General features: G+C 41.0%; 1 protein-coding gene across 1 annotated transcript; it reads right to left on the bottom strand.

The window, feature by feature from the left end:
* Nucleotides 1–3,092: 3,092 nt before the first annotated feature.
* LOC308156280 (uncharacterized protein) lies at nt 3,093–21,363 on the bottom strand (the record flags this gene model as incomplete). The annotated part of the gene is made up of 15 exons (XM_080529625.1): nt 21,314–21,363; nt 18,824–19,026; nt 16,780–16,878; nt 16,586–16,681; nt 16,383–16,493; nt 16,128–16,254; nt 15,452–16,000; nt 14,381–14,989; nt 8,805–9,007; nt 4,965–5,063; nt 4,771–4,866; nt 4,568–4,678; nt 4,313–4,439; nt 3,633–4,185; nt 3,093–3,168 (listed from the first exon to the last, which is right to left on the bottom strand). Exons 1-15 carry the CDS (start codon nt 21,336–21,338, stop codon nt 3,093–3,095), a joined length of 3,084 nt encoding a protein of 1,027 aa, XP_080385751.1. The 5' UTR covers nt 21,339–21,363.
* Nucleotides 21,364–22,118: the final 755 nt, after the last annotated feature.

Raw genomic sequence — 22,118 nt, 5'->3', positions numbered from 1 at the left:
TCTATCTCGTGTGAAGTGGGAACTAATATTTCCTAAAAGACACTTGAGGAACTGTCGTTCGGGATGTAGTTTCCGCCTGTGAGCCTTTTTTGACGCACGCATGACCTTAGCCAGCCTGTAAGTCTGCTCGGGACCAGAATTACTCAGAAGGATATGTTGCATAGCAACCAAGCAGCGAATTATTTGAGCCACATTGATGGAACCGACAGCAAGCTTATTTAAACCTGGATCAGAGTTAATCGCTTGGATCAGAGTTAATCTCGCTTAGTGGAACGGCCCCCAGCTTGGACTGTTGACAGGTTTTTTTTGATTGATTGAAAACTTTATTAGAAGATTTGCAGAAGTAGGTACATGAAAGTACATATTACATACAAGGTCAACTAACAGGATAAAAACCCAAGAAAGCCACTGGCTTATTTCAATTGGGGTCCTTGATTCTCAAATTCATCGTTACATGTAAGACAGACAAAAAAAACTAGTACTATCTACAAGATAATACAGACAAATAACTATTACTATCTACAAGATAAACATACATCCATCATGGGAAGAACAATACAACAAAACATAAGGTATGTACAGCGGGTAGGACAGGTGGGGACATACACCACCGGTGGGGGCGGGGGACAAAACACAAAGTATGTACAGTGGGTAGTTCGGGTCTTTTAATCTGATTTTGGGTCTTTTAATCTGATAGGTGTACAGGTGAGTGTGCGCAGCTGACATAAACAGGGTCGGATCTTTAACACTCAACTGAAATCCAGCACATCCATCTACAGTTGTGAGCCAGTGATGTTATAAATCAATTCTGCATTAAAAAACACACACCGTAGCTTGGAGAGGTGCAGGCTGGCGGGTGAAACTAAAGAGATAGAAAGAGAGCTGCACACACTTGCTCTGATGCTTATTATTTATTTATTTCAACAATTTATAGAAATGTATATTATAAATCAAATCTGCCCCACACGATAACTGACAGTCAAGAAAATGCCCATCCCAGACAAGACAAAAAAACTCAACATGAACATTTGTTCTGATGAGTTTTAAAACAAGATTTAGATGTAAATGCCTTTCCACAAACACACTTAAAAGCCTTCTCCTTTGTGTGGACGATCATATGATTTTTTAATCTGAGGTTAGTGGTACAGCGTGCATGACACAAAGTGCATGCATATAGCCGCTCTCCTGTATGTGTGTTCTGATGTAGTTTCAGACTACCCTTGGAGGGAAAACGTTTGTCACATTGTGCACAGTGGTATGGTCGTTCTCCTGTGTGAACTCGCATGTGTATTTTCAAACAACTTGAGCTTCCGTAATCCTTACCACATGTGTCACACAGATACTGCTTCCTTGTATGTTGATATATATGGCTGCATAATTGGCTTTTCTTGGCAAACATTTTGCCACAATATTGACAAGAGAACCCCTTTGTATTGTGACATGCCATGTGTGTTTCTAGCCTCGATTCACTCTTGTAACGATTGTCACAATGGGGGCAAGAGAAGAGTGGAGTGTCCTTAGACACGTCTTTTTCATAAATGGTATTACAGCGCGTTGGGCCACAACCTCGTTTACTGGCCTGGTGATTTATCAATTCTTTCTTACAAGCAAAGTACCCTGAACATTGAGTGCAGCTGAGGGCTCCCTCTTGTCCGTGACGTCTCATATGATAATTCAAATGCTTATTCCTTCTGAATGTCTTGTGGCAGATAGGACATTGTCCGGTCCATGTAGGTAGAACCACATCAGCTAGCGTTGACTGTGTTCCGGGACTATTGGAGGTTGTTGGAATCTGAGGTGAGGTACTGTGAGGCTGGGGAATATCGGTCTCCCTTGCGGCCAGAGACGTCTTGCCGTCTTCAGGATCATCCTCTCTATGAAGGTTTGGACTGACCCCCTCCCTCAAATCATAGTGTTGTCTCTGAAAGTCAATTTCCTCACACTCATTTGGCTGGGGTTGTTGCAAATCATCTGAGAACTTCATGTCAGTGTCGCAGGACTGCAGGATCTCCATTTCATTTTCCCCAGCAGCCAATGACAGGTCTGGCTGCTGTCTTTCAATATTCACCTCATCAGAGGTGGTATTCTGGTTCTGCATAGACTGGGATGTTTTTTTTCTGCACACAGGACACTTTTCGGAGTATGGAATGTTTTTTTTCAAACACCGCATGTAAAGAGGAGCATCATGTTTGAGTAAAATATGCGCTCTCATTTTAGATGAACGTTCAAATGTTTCATTACACAAAAGGCATGTTAAGTAACGATCTACTTTGGGAAGAGATACATTTAAGATTGTTGGTTTCGGGGGTGCAGTGCTGGAGGAATTTAGTGTCTCTGTCCCATTTTCCACTGACACTAAGAGACTGCTGGCCTCTGGATGAGGGTACCTTGGAAGCTGCTGTTGATTCACCTCATCATTGTCATGTGGTTCAGGGAGAAAGGTCTCACCACACTCACCGCAAGAGAAAATAATGTTTGCCTGTAAACACACGTCTTTATGTTTCAGAAAAACATGTTTGTTCTTGAAACCTTCTCCACAATCTAGGCAATGGTAAGGGAGCTCACCATGTTGGGATTTCATGTGACGTCTCATGTAACCTGGAGTACAGAAAGTCTTCGAACAGACACAGCATTTGGATTGTGGTTTGTAAGAACGTTTGTAAGAACGTTTTTCAGTAGGAAAATCATTGGAACTGGCCTCAGATATTTCTGTCCAATCCTCCACAGATGTTATAGACATATTATCCTCTTCCGTTTGAGCCTTCATTGAACTCTGGTTATGGACTGCCTCCTCACACTCATTCTGCTGGTGTTTCTCTAGGTCCTCATTATGATCAAAGCCTTCTCCACACTGGGTGCACTGGTAAAAGCCCTGCTCAATGTGAGATCTCATGTGTATTGTAAAATCCTTTGCTTTGATGAAAGACTTTCCACATAAGGAGCATATTTTGGCACGTTTGCTTCTTTTGAGGGATTGCTCTGTGCTGTGGGATTGGTCAGATAGCAATGAATACTGAGGTACACTGTCAGGGGGTTCTCCTCTGATCTGCCCCATGGCCATAAGATCGCTATGCTCTACTGGGTGAACCGTCTCAATGTGGCGGTGCAGCTTCATCTCCTCCGTATGAGAGAATGGGCAGTGAGAGCAGACATGGCGTGCACAAGGAGCTCCACCTGGTGGTAAAGATGAAAAGAGATGAAGAACAAAATACTGAAAGCCAGGGAGAACAAGTATGGATCACATGGTGAGCGATACACTGGTTAGCTGAAACGCATGAATTGTTTTGATCCAAGTCCATGCACCTCAACTGTATATGTCAAATTATTATGTCAAACCTAGGAACTGTCACAATGCAAATTAAAGAGGTAGTCAAATGTAATGTCTCTGATTAACTACATTACAACTAATACATACAACCCCAGTGTGGGTACTAGAACCAATGGTGGTAGATTTAGAGTTACTTCAAGTTTAGGCAAGGAAGGAAAGTGTATAGGTACACACAAAGTAAGTAAAGTGTTTACAGACAGATCAAAAGATCCAATAACAGACAACACTGGTTCTGCAAACTTCTTAAGTGTATATACAGTATACGGTTGAGTTGTACGTTGTGTAATGTGGGTAATTTCTTAACATACCATTTTGTGATGTGACCTGTTTTGGGCGTCCCACTTTCTTAGCCTGCAGCCTCTTTCTTCTTAAACTCAATTTTAGAGAGGCCTCCTGCACCGGCAACTTCATATCAGTGATGGCAATTCTGTGGAGCAGCACTGTGGGCTGATGAAGAAGACAGTATGTAGACAGAGTAGAAATGTCAGGGACATCCTGTTGGCTGCTGTCCGGTTCTGTTCTGATTTCCAGACCATTGTCAGTTTTATGGTTGTCTAAAGGTTCGTTCGTGATTTGAACGTTTCTCTGAGTAGTTTCTTCATCAATACATGCTCCCTCTTCAAAGACAAGTTCAACCTCAACACTTTTATCCAAATTCATCCACAGCTTGTTCTCCATGTGGTTGGACTCAAACAAAGATGGCATTTCTGACTCATTGTCAGATGAGACAGGGCTTAGAACGTTCATAAATCCCTGCATTGGTTCTGTTTGGCTCTGCGGGTCAGCTGAGTTTTCAACTGTCTCTATTGGAGAGAGAGACAGCGAGCGAAGGATATATTCATCTACAGAGGATGAAGCTGAGGACAGGAGAGGAAAAGTTAATTTCAACTTTTTTATTTTATTTATGGGACTCATTCATATTTGTCCATGTCATAATTATGTTTCAATAGATAACATTCTTTATCAAAGTCATCCATAACCTACCATTGATGTCCAAACCTCCATATCCGTTGTTATGGTGTTGGAGAAGGGTCTTCAGACACTCGGGCTGATACACAGACTTCACATACTCCTCGAGGACAGGGGGGAACTGTATCAACCACGATGCAGTCTAACAGAGACAAAATTGTTTGAAAAGGCATTGTCTCTTTGACTATGAGACAGTAAGATTACTATCTATAATATGATTTATTATTCAAACAATTTTTTGAGATGATTAAAAAATTGATTACAGTTTACCTGTTCAAAGGTTGGTGTTGGAAGAAGCTTCTCCAACCTGGAGAGGAACTCCCACACCAGACTCTGTAGTGCTGAGTCATACTTGAGGCCAAATTCCTCTGGAAAGACTTTCTAGGAAGGTACATTTGTAAATAAGTAATGTTGAAAGTGAAATATCAGGTTTGAAAGCATTGCACTGAATGAAATCAACACAGAACACTTACCTGGAAGAAGTGTTCCTTCTCAACTGGGTCTTCCAGTAAGGTTGGAATCAGCTTACAGAAGTTTAATACTGATGCCTCCACCTCTGCATCACACGTCTATAACAAATATGTTTAACACCGTCAATAAATGGAGCTAGATTATAATAAGACAGGTTTTAACACCAGCCAAGTCACAGCACTTGAGTAACACTCACCTCCGTCTCCTCCCTATGAGAGGTGATCATCCTGTTCAGGTGTAGCTGGATGGTCTGAGGGTCGACAGGATGATCAGAACGACACAACTCCAGAACCAGCTGATGGAATAGAAAAGTTCAATTGACTTATAATTCTACCAAATTAGGCAAAAGCCAGTATCTAAATGTCACTGATTGAGCAAAAAATCATATGAGTTTAGTAACAGGAAGCTTAGACTATCTGTGCTGGCTTTCCCCATGTCTTGCTGGCCAAGATATCTGTATAGTTAGTAGGGGTGTAACGGATCACGGATAATCCGTAATCCGTACGGATCGCCCCCCCACGGTTCGGCACGCATGTGTACCGCGGATCAATTGCAAAATGTAACCAAATAATAATATTACTTAATATTAGTTAATATCCCTTGTAAATCACAATGTAGAGTTGCCATGAAAAGATAGACGCGACAGTTGCGTGCTTTGTTTTACTCTAAAGCGCAATGATAGGTTGATAATGGAAAAAAAAATCCAGAACAACAAGGCTGCGTTCGTAAATTCGCTCTGGAATCTGATCAGCATTCATGGAACACCTCGTCCAATCAAATTACATGGTCCCTCTATGACGTCGGACCCAGTGTGCTCTCCGGCGCTCTCAGAGCAAATTTACGAACGCAGCCCAAGTGTATCATGGCGAGTGCTGCTAATGTTGGCGACAGAGAAGAACTCGAAATGCCTCCCTCGTCATTTAAATCCCATGTATGGGAGCACTTTGGCTTCTCTGTCAATTATAACAATGACGGAGAGTGTCATTGGAAGTGTGGTCGATAAAAAAGTTACGGTGTTTAAGCGTTGTGCAACGAGAAAGTCGTACGAGAATGGCCACACATTTGCCACGACATCACCCTGGTGTGTTGACGGGAGGCACCCGTGCCAAGAAGCCGTCTGCTCTCGCACTTTTTACCCTTTGAAGTGCAACATTGTAAACATTTTTACATTTTCTTGCACTGTACAGAACATATGCAGCAAATGCAAAAAGTACATTTGAGGTACACACACTGTCACATTCTGTGCTTCATGTGTTGTGTAGACAGCAGTGATGCCGGTAACGCGTTACTAAGTAACGCGTTACTCTAATCGGAATACTTTTTTCAGTAACTAGTATTCTAACGCGATACTATTTCCAAATCAGTAATCGGATTAAAGTTACTTATTCAAGTGACTGTGCGTTACTATTGCGTTACTACCTCATAACTTAGGCTAAATGCAGTATTTCTTTGTAATGTTCGATAGTAAACAAACATTTTGTTCGCTTTTCTCGCGTCTTGGGGAGTGACGTCAGTGCTCACGTTTTCAACACGAGGTTACTATGGAAGGCCATGCCCGCAAAAAACGGCTCTCGACTATCGCGAGATTGCAGCAGAATCGCTCACGTGTATCACCACGCTGATTGCACAGTGTAAACAGAAGCGTAGCCTACACAATGGAGCGAGAACAGAGATATGCGTTAAATAGCTGGAAATATAAGGATTATTTTGAGTTTGTGTCAGCAAAGGATGACAAGAACATAAATGTTGATCATTGATAAACTCAGACTCACCCAGTTTAGGATTAGGATTATATTAGGATCATATCTGAATGGTCAGGGTAGGTTTTAGGTTTTGTGAAACCACTCCTTGCTAGTTACTGTTAAATAAAGATTATATTTATTTTATTGTTTAAAAACAAGTATTTATGTTGGGTGAGGCAAAGAAAGACTCTTTATTTTGTTGTTTTAAGTTATTGTTTAAAGTGTAATTATGTAATTTAAGTTACTGTTAAAATAAAGTGAGTTTTGGCAAAACCAGTTTTCATTTTTATGTTGCGGGGGGGGGGGGGGGGGGTCGGGTGCCTAGGCAGCTGCCCATAGTAACTAAAAAAGTAACTAGTAATCTAACTTAGTTACTTTTAAAATCAAGTAATCAGTAAAGTAACTAGATTACTTTTTAAAGGAGTAATCAGTAATCAGAATACTTTTTCAAAGTAACTGTGGCAACACTGGTAGACAGGCATACCCATGCACACACAATTGTAGCCAGTGGTATTTCAGAATTATTTGGGATTTTTCAGACATAATACTGTATTTCGACAGTGACAGTGAAAACAGTGTACATTCCGTTCGTGTTTTGTGATTCAGCATTTGCAGACATTTTTGAGAGATGTATTTCATAGCTATTGGCAAAAACAATTAGTTTGGTTCTTTCATTTCTATTCTTGTTCATCACCTGTATTTTCTTTACAGCTTTGATTATAATTAGATAAATGTGAAATTCAATTGAGAATATAAATTCAAAATAATAAACAGCAATGAAAACATTGTTTCATTAACATTTTTCCTAGATAAGTATGATTTATGACACCCAGGTCTTTATTATAGTGGATTTTGCATTTTCAAAGTTAGGGGCATCATGTGCGTAAAAACGCTTCTACTCATCATGCTGTCGTTCGGCCCCACCTATTCTTAGGGGTCTGACACGTTGTGGGTTGTTACTAAGCATCCTCTGCTCCAGCCTCTCCAAAGGGCAGCCCCCTAGATCCACTAGAACAAAAGATATGCACTTTTGAATGTGTACACAGTAGCTATTGTGCATTATTGGGTACAGTACCTGTTTGTGCCCACAGGAGGCGCCCTTTAATATTATGGGCTATTTTGGGGCTTTCTTGCGCCCTGAGTATACCCCCTTGTATGGGTCACCCTTGGGACTAGGAGCACCATGTCAAGACAAGTGCTTTTAAAACCCCAATGATGTCCCGGGTCAACTGGACCCGAACACTACGAAAGGGTCCAAAAAGTGAACATCACACAAGGGTTAAAGAGCCCAGTTGATTCACTGCTGCAACCAGGTGCCTCCTCCCTCTCTCCTACTGCATCATTTAAGTTGAATGTGTGTTTCTGTTTAATATGTAGCCTAATGTTTGAGTGTAGAATATATATATATATATATATATATATATATATATACACACACATATATATACACACACATATATATATACAGTACAGGCCAAAAGTTTGGACACACCTTCTCATTCAATGTGTTTCCTTTATTTTCATGACTATTTACATTGTAGATTCTCACTGAAGGCATCAAAACTATGAATGAACACATGTGGAATGATGTACTTAACAAAAGTGTGAAATAACTCTAAATATGTCTTATATTTTAGATTCCTCAAAGTAGCCACCCTTTGCTTTTTTGTTGTTAATAAAATAATTATTTTTTGTTGTTAATAAAATATATAATAATAATATTATATATATATATATAATAACATATTATTATTAACACATATTATATTAAATATTATTATTATATATTTTATTAACAACAACAAAACTTTATTGTTAAATACATAATTCTTATGTGTTCATTCATAGTTTTGATGCCTTCAGTGAGAATCTACAATGTACCAAATAGTCATGAAAATAAAGGAAACGCATTGAATGAGAAGGTGTGTCCAAACTTTTGGCCTCTACTGTATATATACCAGTTTTGACATCTTGAATGTTGTTGGGTTTTACACAGTAAAAGTGGTGTTTTTACAGAATTCGAGGAAAAAGCTTTTTATTTTTATGTTTTGTGTTGATCCGAAAAATGATCCGATCCGTGACTCAAAAACCGTGACACGATCCGATCCGTGAGTTAGGTGATCCGTTACACCCCTAATAGTTAGTGTGTTGAATGGCATTTAGAGCAGCGAAATGTGAGTGGGCAATATTCAAGTAGGAACAGGGGAAATGATGTTCCCGTAGCTCAGTGGAGCTGACACCGTATTGTAAGACAGTAGTTGTGGAAAGAGACCAGGCTTGAACCCAATTCTTACCCTTGCATTCAGCCCCATGATGAGTTGGACTCGGTCTCTGTGGCTCATCAGATCAGGGACTATCTCCAACACTGTAGTGACAAACTCCTCCAGTAACCCGTATTCCTTTATGACTCTCTTCTGAACAACTTGCCATAGAGCAGCAGACACCAGCCGCAATGGTGGAACAAACAGGCTTAGAGACGCCAAAGGAAGAGAGGGACCTGGAGAAAACACAGATTCATTTAGCTTGAGAGCCAACACTCCACTGCAACGAGACATCTGAATAAATGGTCCTATCCACTAATAATGACACAGGAATGACATTCAATAAAATCAGGATTTTATTATTTATTTTTTTACTTTTAAAACATGATTTGAGTTTGCACACCAATTGTTTAGAAGGTTCCCAGTGACAAAACAACTTAAACAAAGTAGTAGGTGCTCATTGCTTAGTTTATGCTGAGGTAGTAGGTATCTCAATCTATTCACATGTGAACATGGAGGCTATTTGCTCAATTGTTTACACTTGGCTCACTCTTTCAAGAACTGCTAGCTACAATTGTGGTCCAAAGAGGTGTATCATCAGAGATGTTCTATATGATGATCATGGCTAATTTGTTAGGAGCTTGGGTATTCCTTGTGTGGCCAAGGGACATGTAAAACCCTACCCTACAAGGGACATCAGTGTTTCCCCTAGGTTTGCTGCCTTGGGGGGGTGGCATGGACCGTGGCATGGACCCCCCCCCCCCCCCCCCCCAGGGGGTAAGACTCTGCCTCATACCAGCGTCATGTCCAGGGGTGTACTTGTACATTAAGCCGCCTCACGCTACGGAAACAGGAGATAGGATCCTGCCCTATGGGCCATTAGGCTCCAGAACCATCGGTTCTCAAGGCTACTTACTTATGTGGTCTTGACTACCTGTCCACTTTCTCACCTGGTTCTTGCTCTCTCTCTCTCTCTGGTGTGCCGAGCCGACACCATCCTGCTCTCTCTCCTTCTCTCCCTCCCTATCCTCCTCTCTCCCTTTTGCTGTCAACCAAAAGGTAAACAAAACAGCCAGAGTATTTATAATCCAATATCCATATCAATTTATAACATAATTATAATTGAATATTGGATTGCTGTGGGCAATCCAGTCAGATAATGTCATTTTGACTTTACTCTCTCACCTGAAAAAAACGTGTATGTCCAACTATAAAAAACGGACATTTCCAATGCTTCAATCAACTGTCCATGTACTGTAAATATGCCATTATGGTATTACCATGAAGCCCAACTCTAGCAGAATAAGAAAGATAGTATATCTACTTTAAGTAAAATAATAAAGTGCCTCCAGTTAGCTCTTTAGCTGGCAAGTGTGCAAGGAGACTAGCTCATCTCATCACCTCTGAGCTAGCTAGCTTGCTAGTTCTTTGACACTATTTACACTATGGAACTATAGTCAGTCACTGTCTAGTCACGATAATAACGACCAATTTTAACCAACTTTCTCTGTCAGAACACTCAGCAATTATATTTGCTAACGTTTCAACTTGCTTACTTTCAATCTGCAGACACCACAGCCGGCAAAACGTCTCGCGTCACGCGCGCACACTAGCGCAAAATCCTGTATTATTCTCCAGCGCTGGCACAGCGCGAAGTGTGGAGATAGGTCTGGCTATGCGAGACTACGGCGGACTAACGTTACCAACGAGCCTATGGGCTTGCCACTCGCCAGATTCGGGTTCGGTGCGTTTAAAAAACGTGCATATTTTAGCCTGCTTGTCAGATGTTTGGTGTCTCCGTCAGTAATAATTCCTCTTTCTTGGGGGGGCGGGGGGTTCCGTTGGGAGGGCGGCCCGCCCCCCAAAGGCAATGGTAGGGGAAACACTGGACATGTAAAACCCTCCACCAAAACAAGGGACATGTAAAACCCTACACCAAAACAAGGGACATGTAAAACCCTACACCAAAACAAGGGGCCATGATGCCATGTAGCTACGCAAGCTAACTAGCAACACATCTCTGCTCTAGCTAGCTAGCGTAGCTCGTTAGGTAAGAAAGCTGATTCAAAGCCAAAGTCAAAACCATTTACCAGCGTCCATTAAATGTTTTAGCATGTTGTCTTCCCAGCCTGCTGTCCCGTGTGATCTAATGTATTCTAAATTAACGTATTAAAAACCGAAGCTACTACAACGGTTGTAATGTCCGTGTGCAAATAACTTGTGTTTGCAGAAGATTCTTCTTCGTTTAGGTTTAACGGCAGGCTTGCATCCTTGATGTTGCATTACTGCCACCTTCTGGAGTTAGCTAACTCTTACAGGTAACTCCTACGGTGTCCGGGAAGTGTCCCTCAGTATTCATTGTCCTCTGACCAATCCCACAGCACAGAGCAGTACCCCAAAAGAAGGAAGCCTGCTTGTGCTTATGCTCTTTATTATGTGGAAGGTCTTTAATCGAAGCAAAGAATTTCACAATACACACGAGATCTGGGGGTCGTTCCACTAAAGTGGATTAGTATATCGGCGATTGAAATAAATCAGGCGATCAGGCAACTCAGGATTGGAATTCAAGCCTCAGGTGATTCCTCAAACAAGGATCAGGCTTGTGTTATGAGTGTTCACAGAACACCGGCTTACAAATCCTCGATATGGGCGCGTGCACGCCGACATAAAGAGCCCCGAAGAGTCGATCTGTCGAAATGAAGATACTCCACTCTGCAGGGGTTCTACATTTGCGCAGCATTCCGAATTATTGATCTTTATGAAGACGGAAAAATAAGATGTAAAATAGTGCAATACTGCCGCAATTAACAAGGCGAGGGAAATGGTTTGGCAAGAAATTGCTGACCGATTAAATGCGTAGGTCATACTAGCCCCAGTTATATGTTCATATTTTAATAAATTAATATTTACCACTGTGGTGATATCAGCAGCAGGCTACAAGCCATCATATCGTCACAATGGCCTAGTGGTATCGACCGCTGCCATAGTTTTTATTCGTCATTTTAAATCGGTGGTTCGAATCCCTCTTCAGACACACTTTTTACTGCATTTCGTTGTCTGAATCTAATCTAAAATCTCATCTAAAAAAGTATGTAGGCTATAAAATTATGGTGCAGGCTAATTTACAAGAACTGACACGATTACAATGGTGTTTGAAGCCTTTGCATGAAGGTTTCGGTTAAATGTAAAAAAATTAATAAAAAAAAATCACTAAAATCAAGTCTCGAACTCGCAACCTTCGGAACTCTAGCTGGTTGCCTTAACCACTTGGCGCCAGGTAGACCGCTGGGACAAAAGCAATGCAAGTTGATACACATACCTATTTTATTTTATTTTTTACACTTTTTAATTTATTTATCTATCGATCTATCTATCACACTTTCAAAATATCAGGTTATCTATCTATCGATCGATCACACTTTCAAATTATCTATCTATCACACAGTCAAACTATCTATATATCTATCTCGTGTGAAGTGGGAACTAATATTTCCTAAAAGACACTTGAGGAACTGTCGTTCGGGATGTAGTTTCCACCTGTGAGCCTTTTTTGACGCACGCATGACCTTAGCCAGCCTGTAAGTCTGCTCGGGACCAGAATTACTCAGAAGGATATGTTGCATAGCAACCAAGCAGCGAATTATTTGAGCCACATTGATGGAACCGACAGCAAGCTTATTTAAACCTGAATCAGAGTTAATCTCGCTTAGTGGAACGGCCCCCAGCTTGGACTGTTGACAGGTGTACAGGTGAGTGTGCGTTGCTGACATAAACAGGGTCAGATCTTTAACACTCAACTGAAATCCAGCACATCCATCTACAGTTGTGAGCCAGTGATGTTATAAATCAATTCTGCATTCAAAAACACACACTGTAGCTTGGAGAGGTGCAGGCTGGCGGGTGAAACTAAAGAGATAGAAAGAGAGCTGCACACACTTGCTCTGATGCTTATTATTTATTTATTTCAACAATTTATAGAAATGTATATTATAAATCAAATCTGCCCCACACGATAACTGACAGTCAAGAAAATGCCCATCCCAGACAAGACAAAAAAACTCAACATGAACATTTGTTCTGATGAGTTTTAAAACAAGATTTAGATGCAAATGCCTTTCCACAAACACACTTAAAAGCCTTCTCCTTTGTGTGGACGATCATATGATTTTTTAATCTGAGGTTAGTGGTACAGCGTGCATGACACAAAGTGCATGCATATAGCCGCTCTCCTGTATGTGTGTTCTGATGTAGTTTCAGACTACCCTTGGAGGTAAAACGTTTGTCACATTGTGCACAGTGGTATGGTCGTTCTCCTGTGTGAACTCGCATGTGTATTTTCAAACAACTTGAGCTTCCGTAATCCTTACCACATGTGTCACACAGATACTGCTTCCTTGTATGTTGATATATATGGCTGCATAATTGACTTTTCTTGGCAAACATTTTGCCACAATATTGACAAGAGAACCCCTTTGTATTGTGACATGCCATGTGTGTTTCTAGCCTCGATTCACTCTTGTAACGATTGTCACAATGGGGGCAAGAGAAGAGTGGAGTGTCCTTAGACACGTCTTTTTCATAAATGGTATTACAGCGCGTTGGGCCACAACCTCGTTTACTGGCCTGGTGATTTATCAATTCTTTCTTACAAGCAAAGTACCCTGAACATTGAGTGCAGCTGAGGGCTCCCTCTTGTCCGTGACGTCTCATATGATAATTCAAATGCTTATTCCTTCTGAATGTCTTGTGGCAGATAGGACATTGTCCGGTCCATGTAGGTAGAACCACATCAGCTAGCGTTGACTGTGTTCCGGGACTATTGGAGGTTGTTGGAATCTGAGGTGAGGTACTGTGAGGCTGGGGAATATCGGTCTCCCTTGCGGCCAGAGACGTCTTGCCGTCTTCAGGATCATCCTCTCTATGAAGGTTTGGACTGACCCCCTCCCTCAAATCATAGTGTTGTCTCTGAAAGTCAATTTCCTCACACTCATTTGGCTGGGGTTGTTGCAAATCATCTGAGAACTTCATGTCAGTGTCGCAGGACTGCAGGATCTCCATTTCATTTTCCCCAGCAGCCAATGACAGGTCTGGCTGCTGTCTTTCAATATTCACCTCATCAGAGGTGGTATTCTGGTTCTGCATAGACTGGGATGTTTTTTTTCTGCACACAGGACACTTTTCGGAGTATGGAATGTTTTTTTTCAAACACCGCAAGTAAAGAGGAGCATCATGTTTGAGTAAAATATGCGCTCTCATTTTAGATGAACGTTCAAATGTTTCATTACACAAAAGGCATGTTAAGTAACGATCTACTTTGGGAAGAGATACATTTAAGATTGTTGGTTTCGGGGGTGCAGTGCTGGAGGAATTTAGTGTCTCTGTCCCATTTTCCACTGACACTAAGAGACTGCTGGCCTCTGGATGAGGGTACCTTGGAAGCTGCTGTTGATTCACCTCATCATTGTCATGTGGTTCAGGGAGAAAGGTCTCACCACACTCACCGCAAGAGAAAATAATGTTTGCCTGTAAACACACGTCTTTATGTTTCAGAAAAACATATTTGTTCTTGAAACCTTCTCCACAATCTAGGCAATGGTAAGGGAGCTCACCATGTTGGGATTTCATGTGACGTCTCATGTAACCTGGAGTACAGAAAGTCTTCGAACAGACACAGCATTTGGATTGTGGTTTGTAAGAACGTTTGTAAGAACGTTTTTCAGTAGGAAAATCATTGGAACTGGCCTCAGATATTTCTGTCCAATCCTCCACAGATGTTATAGACATATTATCCTCTTCCGTTTGAGCCTTCATTGAACTCTGGTTATGGACTGCCTCCTCACACTCATTCTGCTGGTGTTTCTCTAGGTCCTCATTATGATCAAAGCCTTCTCCACACTGGGTGCACTGGTAAAAGCCCTGCTCAATGTGAGATCTCATGTGTATTGTAAAATCCTTTGCTTTGATGAAAGACTTTCCACATAAGGAGCATATTTTGGCACGTTTGCTTCTTTTGAGGGATTGCTCTGTGCTGTGGGATTGGTCAGATAGCAATGAATACTGAGGTACACTGTCAGGGGGTTCTCCTCTGATCTGCCCCATGGCCATAAGATCGCTATGCTCTACAGGGTGAACCGTCTCAATGTGGCGGTGCAGCTTCATCTCCTCCGTATGAGAGAATGGGCAGTGAGAGCAGACATGGCGTGCACAAGGAGCTCCACCTGGTGGTAAAGATGAAAAGAGATGAAGATCAAAATACTGACAGCCAGGGAGAACAAGTATGGATCACATGGTGAGCGATACACTGGTTAGCTGAAACGCATGAATTGTTTTGATCCAAGTCCATGCACCTCAACTGTATATGTCAAATTATTATGTCAAACCTAGGAACTGTCACAATGCAAATTAAAGAGGTAGTCAAATGTAATTTCTCTGATTAACTACATTACAACTAATACATACAACCCCAGTGTGGGTACTAGAACCAATGGTGGTAGATTTAGAGTTACTTCAAGTTTAGGCAAGGAAGGAAAGTGTATAGGTACACACAAAGTAAGTAAAGTGTTTACAGACAGATCAAAAGATCCAATAACAGACAACACTGGTTCTGCAAACTTCTTAAGTGTATATACAGTATACGGTTGAGTTGTACGTTGTGTAATGTGGGTAATTTCTTAACATACCATTTTGTGATGTGACCTGTTTTGGGCGTCCCACTTTCTTAGCCTGCAGCCTCTTTCTTCTTAAACTCAATTTTAGAGAGGCCTCCTGCACCGGCAACTTCATATCAGTGATGGCAATTCTGTGGAGCAGCACTGTGGGCTGATGAAGAAGACAGTATGTAGACAGAGTAGAAATGTCAGGGACATCCTGTTGGCTGCTGTCCGGTTCTGTTCTGATTTCCAGACCATTGTCAGTTTTATGGTTGTCTAAAGGTTCGTTCGTGATTTGAACGTTTCTCTGAGTAGTTTCTTCATCAATACATGCTCCCTCTTCAAAGACAAGTTCAACCTCAACACTTTTATCCAAATTCATCCACAGCTTGTTCTCCATGTGGTTGGACTCAAACAAAGATGGCATTTCTGACTCATTGTCAGATGAGACAGGGCTTAGAACGTTCATAAATCCCTGCATTGGTTCTGTTTGGCTCTGCGGGTCAGCTGAGTTTTCAACTGTCTCTATTGGAGAGAGAGACAGCGAGCGAAGGATATATTCATCTACAGAGGATGAAGCTGAGGACAGGAGAGGAAAAGTTAATTTCAACTTTTTTATTTTATTTATGGGACTCATTCATATTTGTCCATGTCATAATTATGTTTCAATAGATAACATTCTTTATCAAAGTCATCCATAACCTACCATTGATGTCCAAACCTCCATATCCGTTGTTATGGTGTTGGAGAAGGGTCTTCAGACACTCGGGCTGATACACAGACTTCACATACTCCTCGAGGACAGGGGGGAACTGTATCAACCACGATGCAGTCTAACAGAGACAAAATTGTTTGAAAAGGCATTGTCTCTTTGACTATGAGACAGTAAGATTACTATCTATAATATGATTTATTATTCAAACAATTTTTTGAGATGATTAAAAAATTGATTACAGTTTACCTGTTCAAAGGTTGGTGTTGGAAGAAGCTTCTCCAACCTGGAGAGGAACTCCCACACCAGACTCTGTAGTGCTGAGTCATACTTGAGGCCAAATTCCTCTGGAAAGACTTTCTAGGAAGGTACATTTGTAAATAAGTAATGTTGAAAGTGAAATATCAGGTTTGAAAGCATCGCACTGAATGAAATCAACACAGAACACTGACCTGGAAGAAGTGTTCCTTCTCAACTGGGTCTTCCAGTAAGGTTGGAATCAGCTTACAGAAGTTTAATACTGATGCCTCCACCTCTGCATCACACGTCTATAACAAATATGTTTAACACCGTCAATAAATGGAGCTAGATTATAATAAGACAGGTTTTAACACCAGCCAAGTCACAGTACTTGAGTAACACTCACCTCCGTCTCCTCCCTATGAGAGGTGATCATCCTGTTCAGGTGTAGCTGGATGGTCTGAGGGTCGACAGGATGATCAGAACGACACAACTCCAGAACCAGCTGATGGAATAGAAAAGTTCAATTGACTTATAATTCTACCAAATTAGGCAAAAGCCAGTATCTATTTGTCACTGATTGAGCAAAAAATCATATGAGTTTAGTAACAGGAAGCTTAGACTATCTGTGCTGGCTTTCCCCATGTCTTGCTGGCCAAGATATCTGTATAGTTAGTAGGGGTGTAACGGATCACGGATAATCCGTAATCCGTACGGATCGCCCCCCACGGTTCGGCACGCATGTGTACCGCGGATCAATTGCAAAATGTAACCAAGTAATAATATTACTTAATATTAGTTAATATCCCTTGTAAATCACAATGTAGAGTTGCCATGAAAAGATAGACGCGACAGTTGCGTGCTTTGTTTTACTCTAAAGCGCAATGATAGGTTGATAATGGAAAATAAAATCCAGAACAACAAGGCTGCGTTCGTAAATTCGCTCTGGAATCTGATCAGCATTCATGGAACGCCTCGTCCAATCAAATTACTTGGTCCCTCTATGACGTCGGACCCAGTGTGCTCTCCGGCGCTCTCAGAGCAAATTTACGAACGCAGCCCAAGTGTATCATGGCGAGTGCTGCTAATGTTGGCGACAGAGAAGAACTCGAAATGCCTCCCTCGTCATTTAAATCCCATGTATGGGAGCACTTTGGCTTCTCTGTCAATTATAACAATGACGGACAGTGTCATTGGAAGTGTGGTCGATTAAAAAGTTACGGTGTTTAAGCGTTGTGCAACGAGAAAGTCGTACGAGCATGGCCACACATTTGCCGCGACATCACCCTGGTGTGTTGACGGGAGGCACGAAAAAGGCAGCTTGACAACTTCTGATAATGTAGCCAATTTTTTCATACCATGTTTAAAGTAAGGTTTCACTTTATTATTTAGTTAAAAGTGGCATAAAACATGTTTATTTGTCTGCTTTAAAGAGCCCAGTGATTCACTGCTGCAACCGGGTGCCTCCTCCCTCTCTCCTACTGCATCATTTAAGTTGAATGTGTGTTTCTGTTTAATATGTAGCCTAATGTTTGAGTGTAGAATATGTTACGTATATATATCTATATATATATATACACACACATATATATACAGTACAGGACAAAAGTTTGGACACACCTTCTCATTCAATGTGTTTCCTTTATTTTCATGACTATTTACATGTAGATTCTCACTGAAGGCATCAAAACTATGAATGAACACATGTGGAATGATGTACTTAACAAAAGTGTGAAATAACTCTAAATATGTCTTATATTTTAGATTCCTCAAAGTAGCCACCCTTTGCTTTTTTGTTGTTAATAAAATATATTATAATAATATTAAATATATATATATAATAACATATTATTATTAACACATATTATATTAAATATTATTATTATATATTTTATTAACAACAAAAAAGCAAAGGGTGGCTGCTTTGAGGAATCTAAAATATAAGACATATTTGGAGTTATTTCACACTTTATTGTTAAATACATAATTCTTATGTGTTCATTCATAGTTTTGATGCCTTCAGTGAGAATCTACAATGTACCAAATAGTCATGAAAATAAAGGAAACGCATTGAATGAGAAGGTGTGTCCAAACTTTTGGTCTCTACTGTATACCAGTTTTGACATCTTGAATGTTGTTGGGTTTTACACAGTAAAAGTGGTGTTTTTACAGAATTCGAGGAAAAAGCCTTTTATTTTTATGTTTTGTGTTGATCCGAAAAATGATCCGATCCGTGACTCAAAAACCGTGACACGATCCGATCCGTGAGTTAGGTGATCCGTTACACCCCTAATAGTTAGTGTGTTGAATGGCATTTAGAGCAGCGAAATGTGAGTGGGCAATATTCAAGTAGGAACAGGGGAAATAATGTTCCCGTAGCTCAGTGGAGCTGACACCGTATTGTAAGACAGTAGTTGTGGAAAGAGACCAGGCTTGAACCCAATTCTTACCCTTGCATTCAGCCCCATGATGAGTTGGACTCGGTCTCTGTGGCTCATCAGATCAGGGACTATCTCCAACACTGTAGTGACAAACTCCTCCAGTAACCCGTATTCCTTTATGACTCTCTTCTGAACAACTTGCCATAGAGCAGCAGACACCAGCCGCAATGGTGGAACAAACAGGCTTAGAGACGCCAAAGGAAGAGAGGGACCTGGAGAAAACACAGATTCGTTTAGCTTGAGAGCCAACACTCCACTGCAACGAGACATCTGAATAAATGGTCCTATCCACTAATAATGACACAGGAATGACATTCAATAAAATCAGGATTTTATTACTTTTTTTTAACTTTTAAAACATGATTTGAGTTTGCACACCAATTGTTTAGAAGGTTCCCAGTGACAAAACAACTTAAACAATGTAGTAGGTGCTCATTGCTTAGTTTATGCTGAGGTAGTAGGTATCTCAATCTATTCACATGTGAACATGGAGGCTATTTGATCAATTGTTTACACTTGGCTCACTCTTTCAAGAACTGCTAGCTACAATTGTGGTCCAAAGAGGTGTATCATCAGAGATGTTCTATATCAGGGGTCCCCAAACTACGGCCCGCGGGCCGAACACGGCCCGCCCCCACACTTGGGCCGGCCCTTTGAACAACGTCGCCCCCACACACTCTCAACAATGCCAGAAACATATTTTGGAAATTAAACTTAAATATATGTTTTAATCATATCATATCTGTATTTGATATTAAAGGTTGGCTTTCAAATAAAAATTTCCCTTAGTTATAAACTATTTTCATTAATAACATTATTAGTTAGTTTCAACCGCCCACAGAATGCGGTACATTCAACGTAACGTTCCATAGTGAACATCACGGATCTGTAGCAGGTGCACGCGAGCTAGAACGAACATTCAGAGAGATGAAAAATGGCCAAACGTTTGGTAAAGAGAAAAGTTGATTCAGAATGCAGGGTTTTTAACCAACAGTGCACAAGTGATTATTATTGTTAAATGCAAAGAAGTTTGTCAATAAATGTATGAATGTGATCGCGGAGGAGGTGTGTCCCGCGGTGAGTCTGTCCGCAAGTAGGCACCAGATGAATTGAAACAATGGGGGATTAGATAATGTAGATGCCCAGCTGCAGGAGAAAACGAAATAATTTTACCGATATGTTCATGATCTGTGTCAAGCAGGGTTTTTCCTGCATTGAGAATTATGAGAAGCCGCCTCCGTCATATTCCTAGCCGCCTCCAGCTCTCGACAAAACTCTGACGGTCGTATTTTCTACAAGCGCTGCACTCGGTGGATTTCTGTAATTTCTAACTGCAATTGCGGCATTGCGCCGACGTGATGGTGGGGGCGCTGTTTCGCAAATAAGTTAGCTTTCGTGTTGATTTATAGTTGATGTTGACTGCTCAAGGAGAATACATATTTGAAAGTACAGAATGCCTGAGAGCCTTATATTGCATTATATTACATTACATTTTGAATGGTCATCTGGTGCCTGAATATTGTGTTTTCCTTTACATAAATAATGACATTTCCACCATAAATTGATGCAGAAAGGGCACAAATTGGTGCATCTAAATTCACCAGAATGCAAGAAATTAAGTGTTTGATGCTCGTTTAAGGACCCCCAGACAGCCCTGCTTCATGGGTTCCCCCGTGTATGATGAGGGTCCTCCCTCATGTATCAGACTGTAAAACTGATTATATTTCATTGACATATCACTATAGGTATAAATTCCATCCAAATTCAACTGTTTAGACTTTGTTTGCATCCACCAGTGCTCTCCTGCTCGCAATTGCTTTGCGCAACCACCTCCATTTCACACCGTTCCACTCCGTTCCATATTATTTTATGTTAGAGACCGACCCAGGCCCCCCATCACAGAAAGGAAACATGATGTGGCCCTCACAGAAAAAAGTTTGGGGACCCCTGTTCTATATGATGATCATGGCTAATTTGTTAGGAGCTTGGGTATTCCTTGTGTGGCCATGGGACATGTAAAACCCTACACCAAAACAAGGGACATGTAAAACCCTACCCTACAAGGGACATGTAAAACCCTCCACCAAAACAAGGGACATGTAAAACCCTCCACCAAAACAAGGGACATGTAAAACCCTCCACCAAAACAAGGGACATGTAAAACCCTACACCAAAACAAGGGACATGTAAAACCCTACACCAAAACAAGGGACATGTAAAACCCTACCCTACAAGGGACATGTAAAACCCTACACCAAAACAAGGGACATGTAAAACCCTACACCAAAACAAGGGACATGTAAAACCCTCCACCAAAACAAGGGACATGTAAAACCCTCCACCAAAACAAGGGACATGTAAAACCCTACACCAAAACAAAGGGCCATGATGCCATGTAGCTACGCAAGCTAACTAGCAACACATCTCTGGTCTAGCTAGTAGCTAGCGTAGCTCGTTAGGTAAGAAAACTGATTCAAAGCCAAAGTCAAAACCATTTACCAGCGTCCATTAAATGTTTCAGCATGTTGTCTTCCCAGCCTGCTGTCCCGTGTGATCTAATGTATTCAAAATGAACGTATTAAAAACCGAAGCTACTACAACGGTTGTAATGTCCGTGTGCAAATAACTTGTGTTTGCAGAAGATTCTTCTTCGTTTAGGTTTAACGGCAGGCTTGCATCCTTGATGTTGCATTACTGCCACCTTCTGGAGTTAGCTAACTCTTACAGGTAACTCCTACGGTGTCCGGGAAGTGTACCTCAGTATTCATTGTCCTCTGACCAATCCCACAGCACAGAGCAGTACCATAATATGGAAGCATATAGCTGACTCAATTCAAATGCTAATGCAATATGAGATTGCAATTGCATGTTCCACTTTTGCATGCATTCTTTCAGACAATATTCAAATTCAAATGCAATTCTAATGATTTGCATTTTCATTTTCATGTACCCGATGTGCACATTCGCTGTCAATATTAAAATTATAATGCAAAGCCATTTGACATTTAATTTTCAAAGTCATGCGCTGCTTTGTAGCTGACAAAATTCAAAAGTTCATTCTAATGTGCAAATGACTATGCAATCCCAAAATAGCATGTTCTAGGAAACACATCCGCTTTAGAGCTGACAAAATTCAAACTCTCTATGCAATTCAAACGCATCCGGGTACTTTGCTCTCATGTCCACGCCCCTTTTTGGGTGATAGAAGTGGAGAAGTTTGACTGGCGGTCAATGGAAATTTCTGGTCTTTGCTACTTTAATCCGATAAAATAAGAAAACCGTAGTGCTTTTTAGATATTAGGAG

The sequence above is a fragment of the Nansenia antarctica genome, assembly GCF_963989245.1.
Source record: "Nansenia antarctica genome assembly, chromosome: 4".
In the NCBI taxonomy this organism is placed as follows: domain Eukaryota; kingdom Metazoa; phylum Chordata; class Actinopteri; order Argentiniformes; family Microstomatidae; genus Nansenia; species Nansenia antarctica.
The sequence above is the reverse complement of the archived record's forward strand: the minus strand, read 5'-3'. Positions and strand labels throughout refer to the sequence as shown.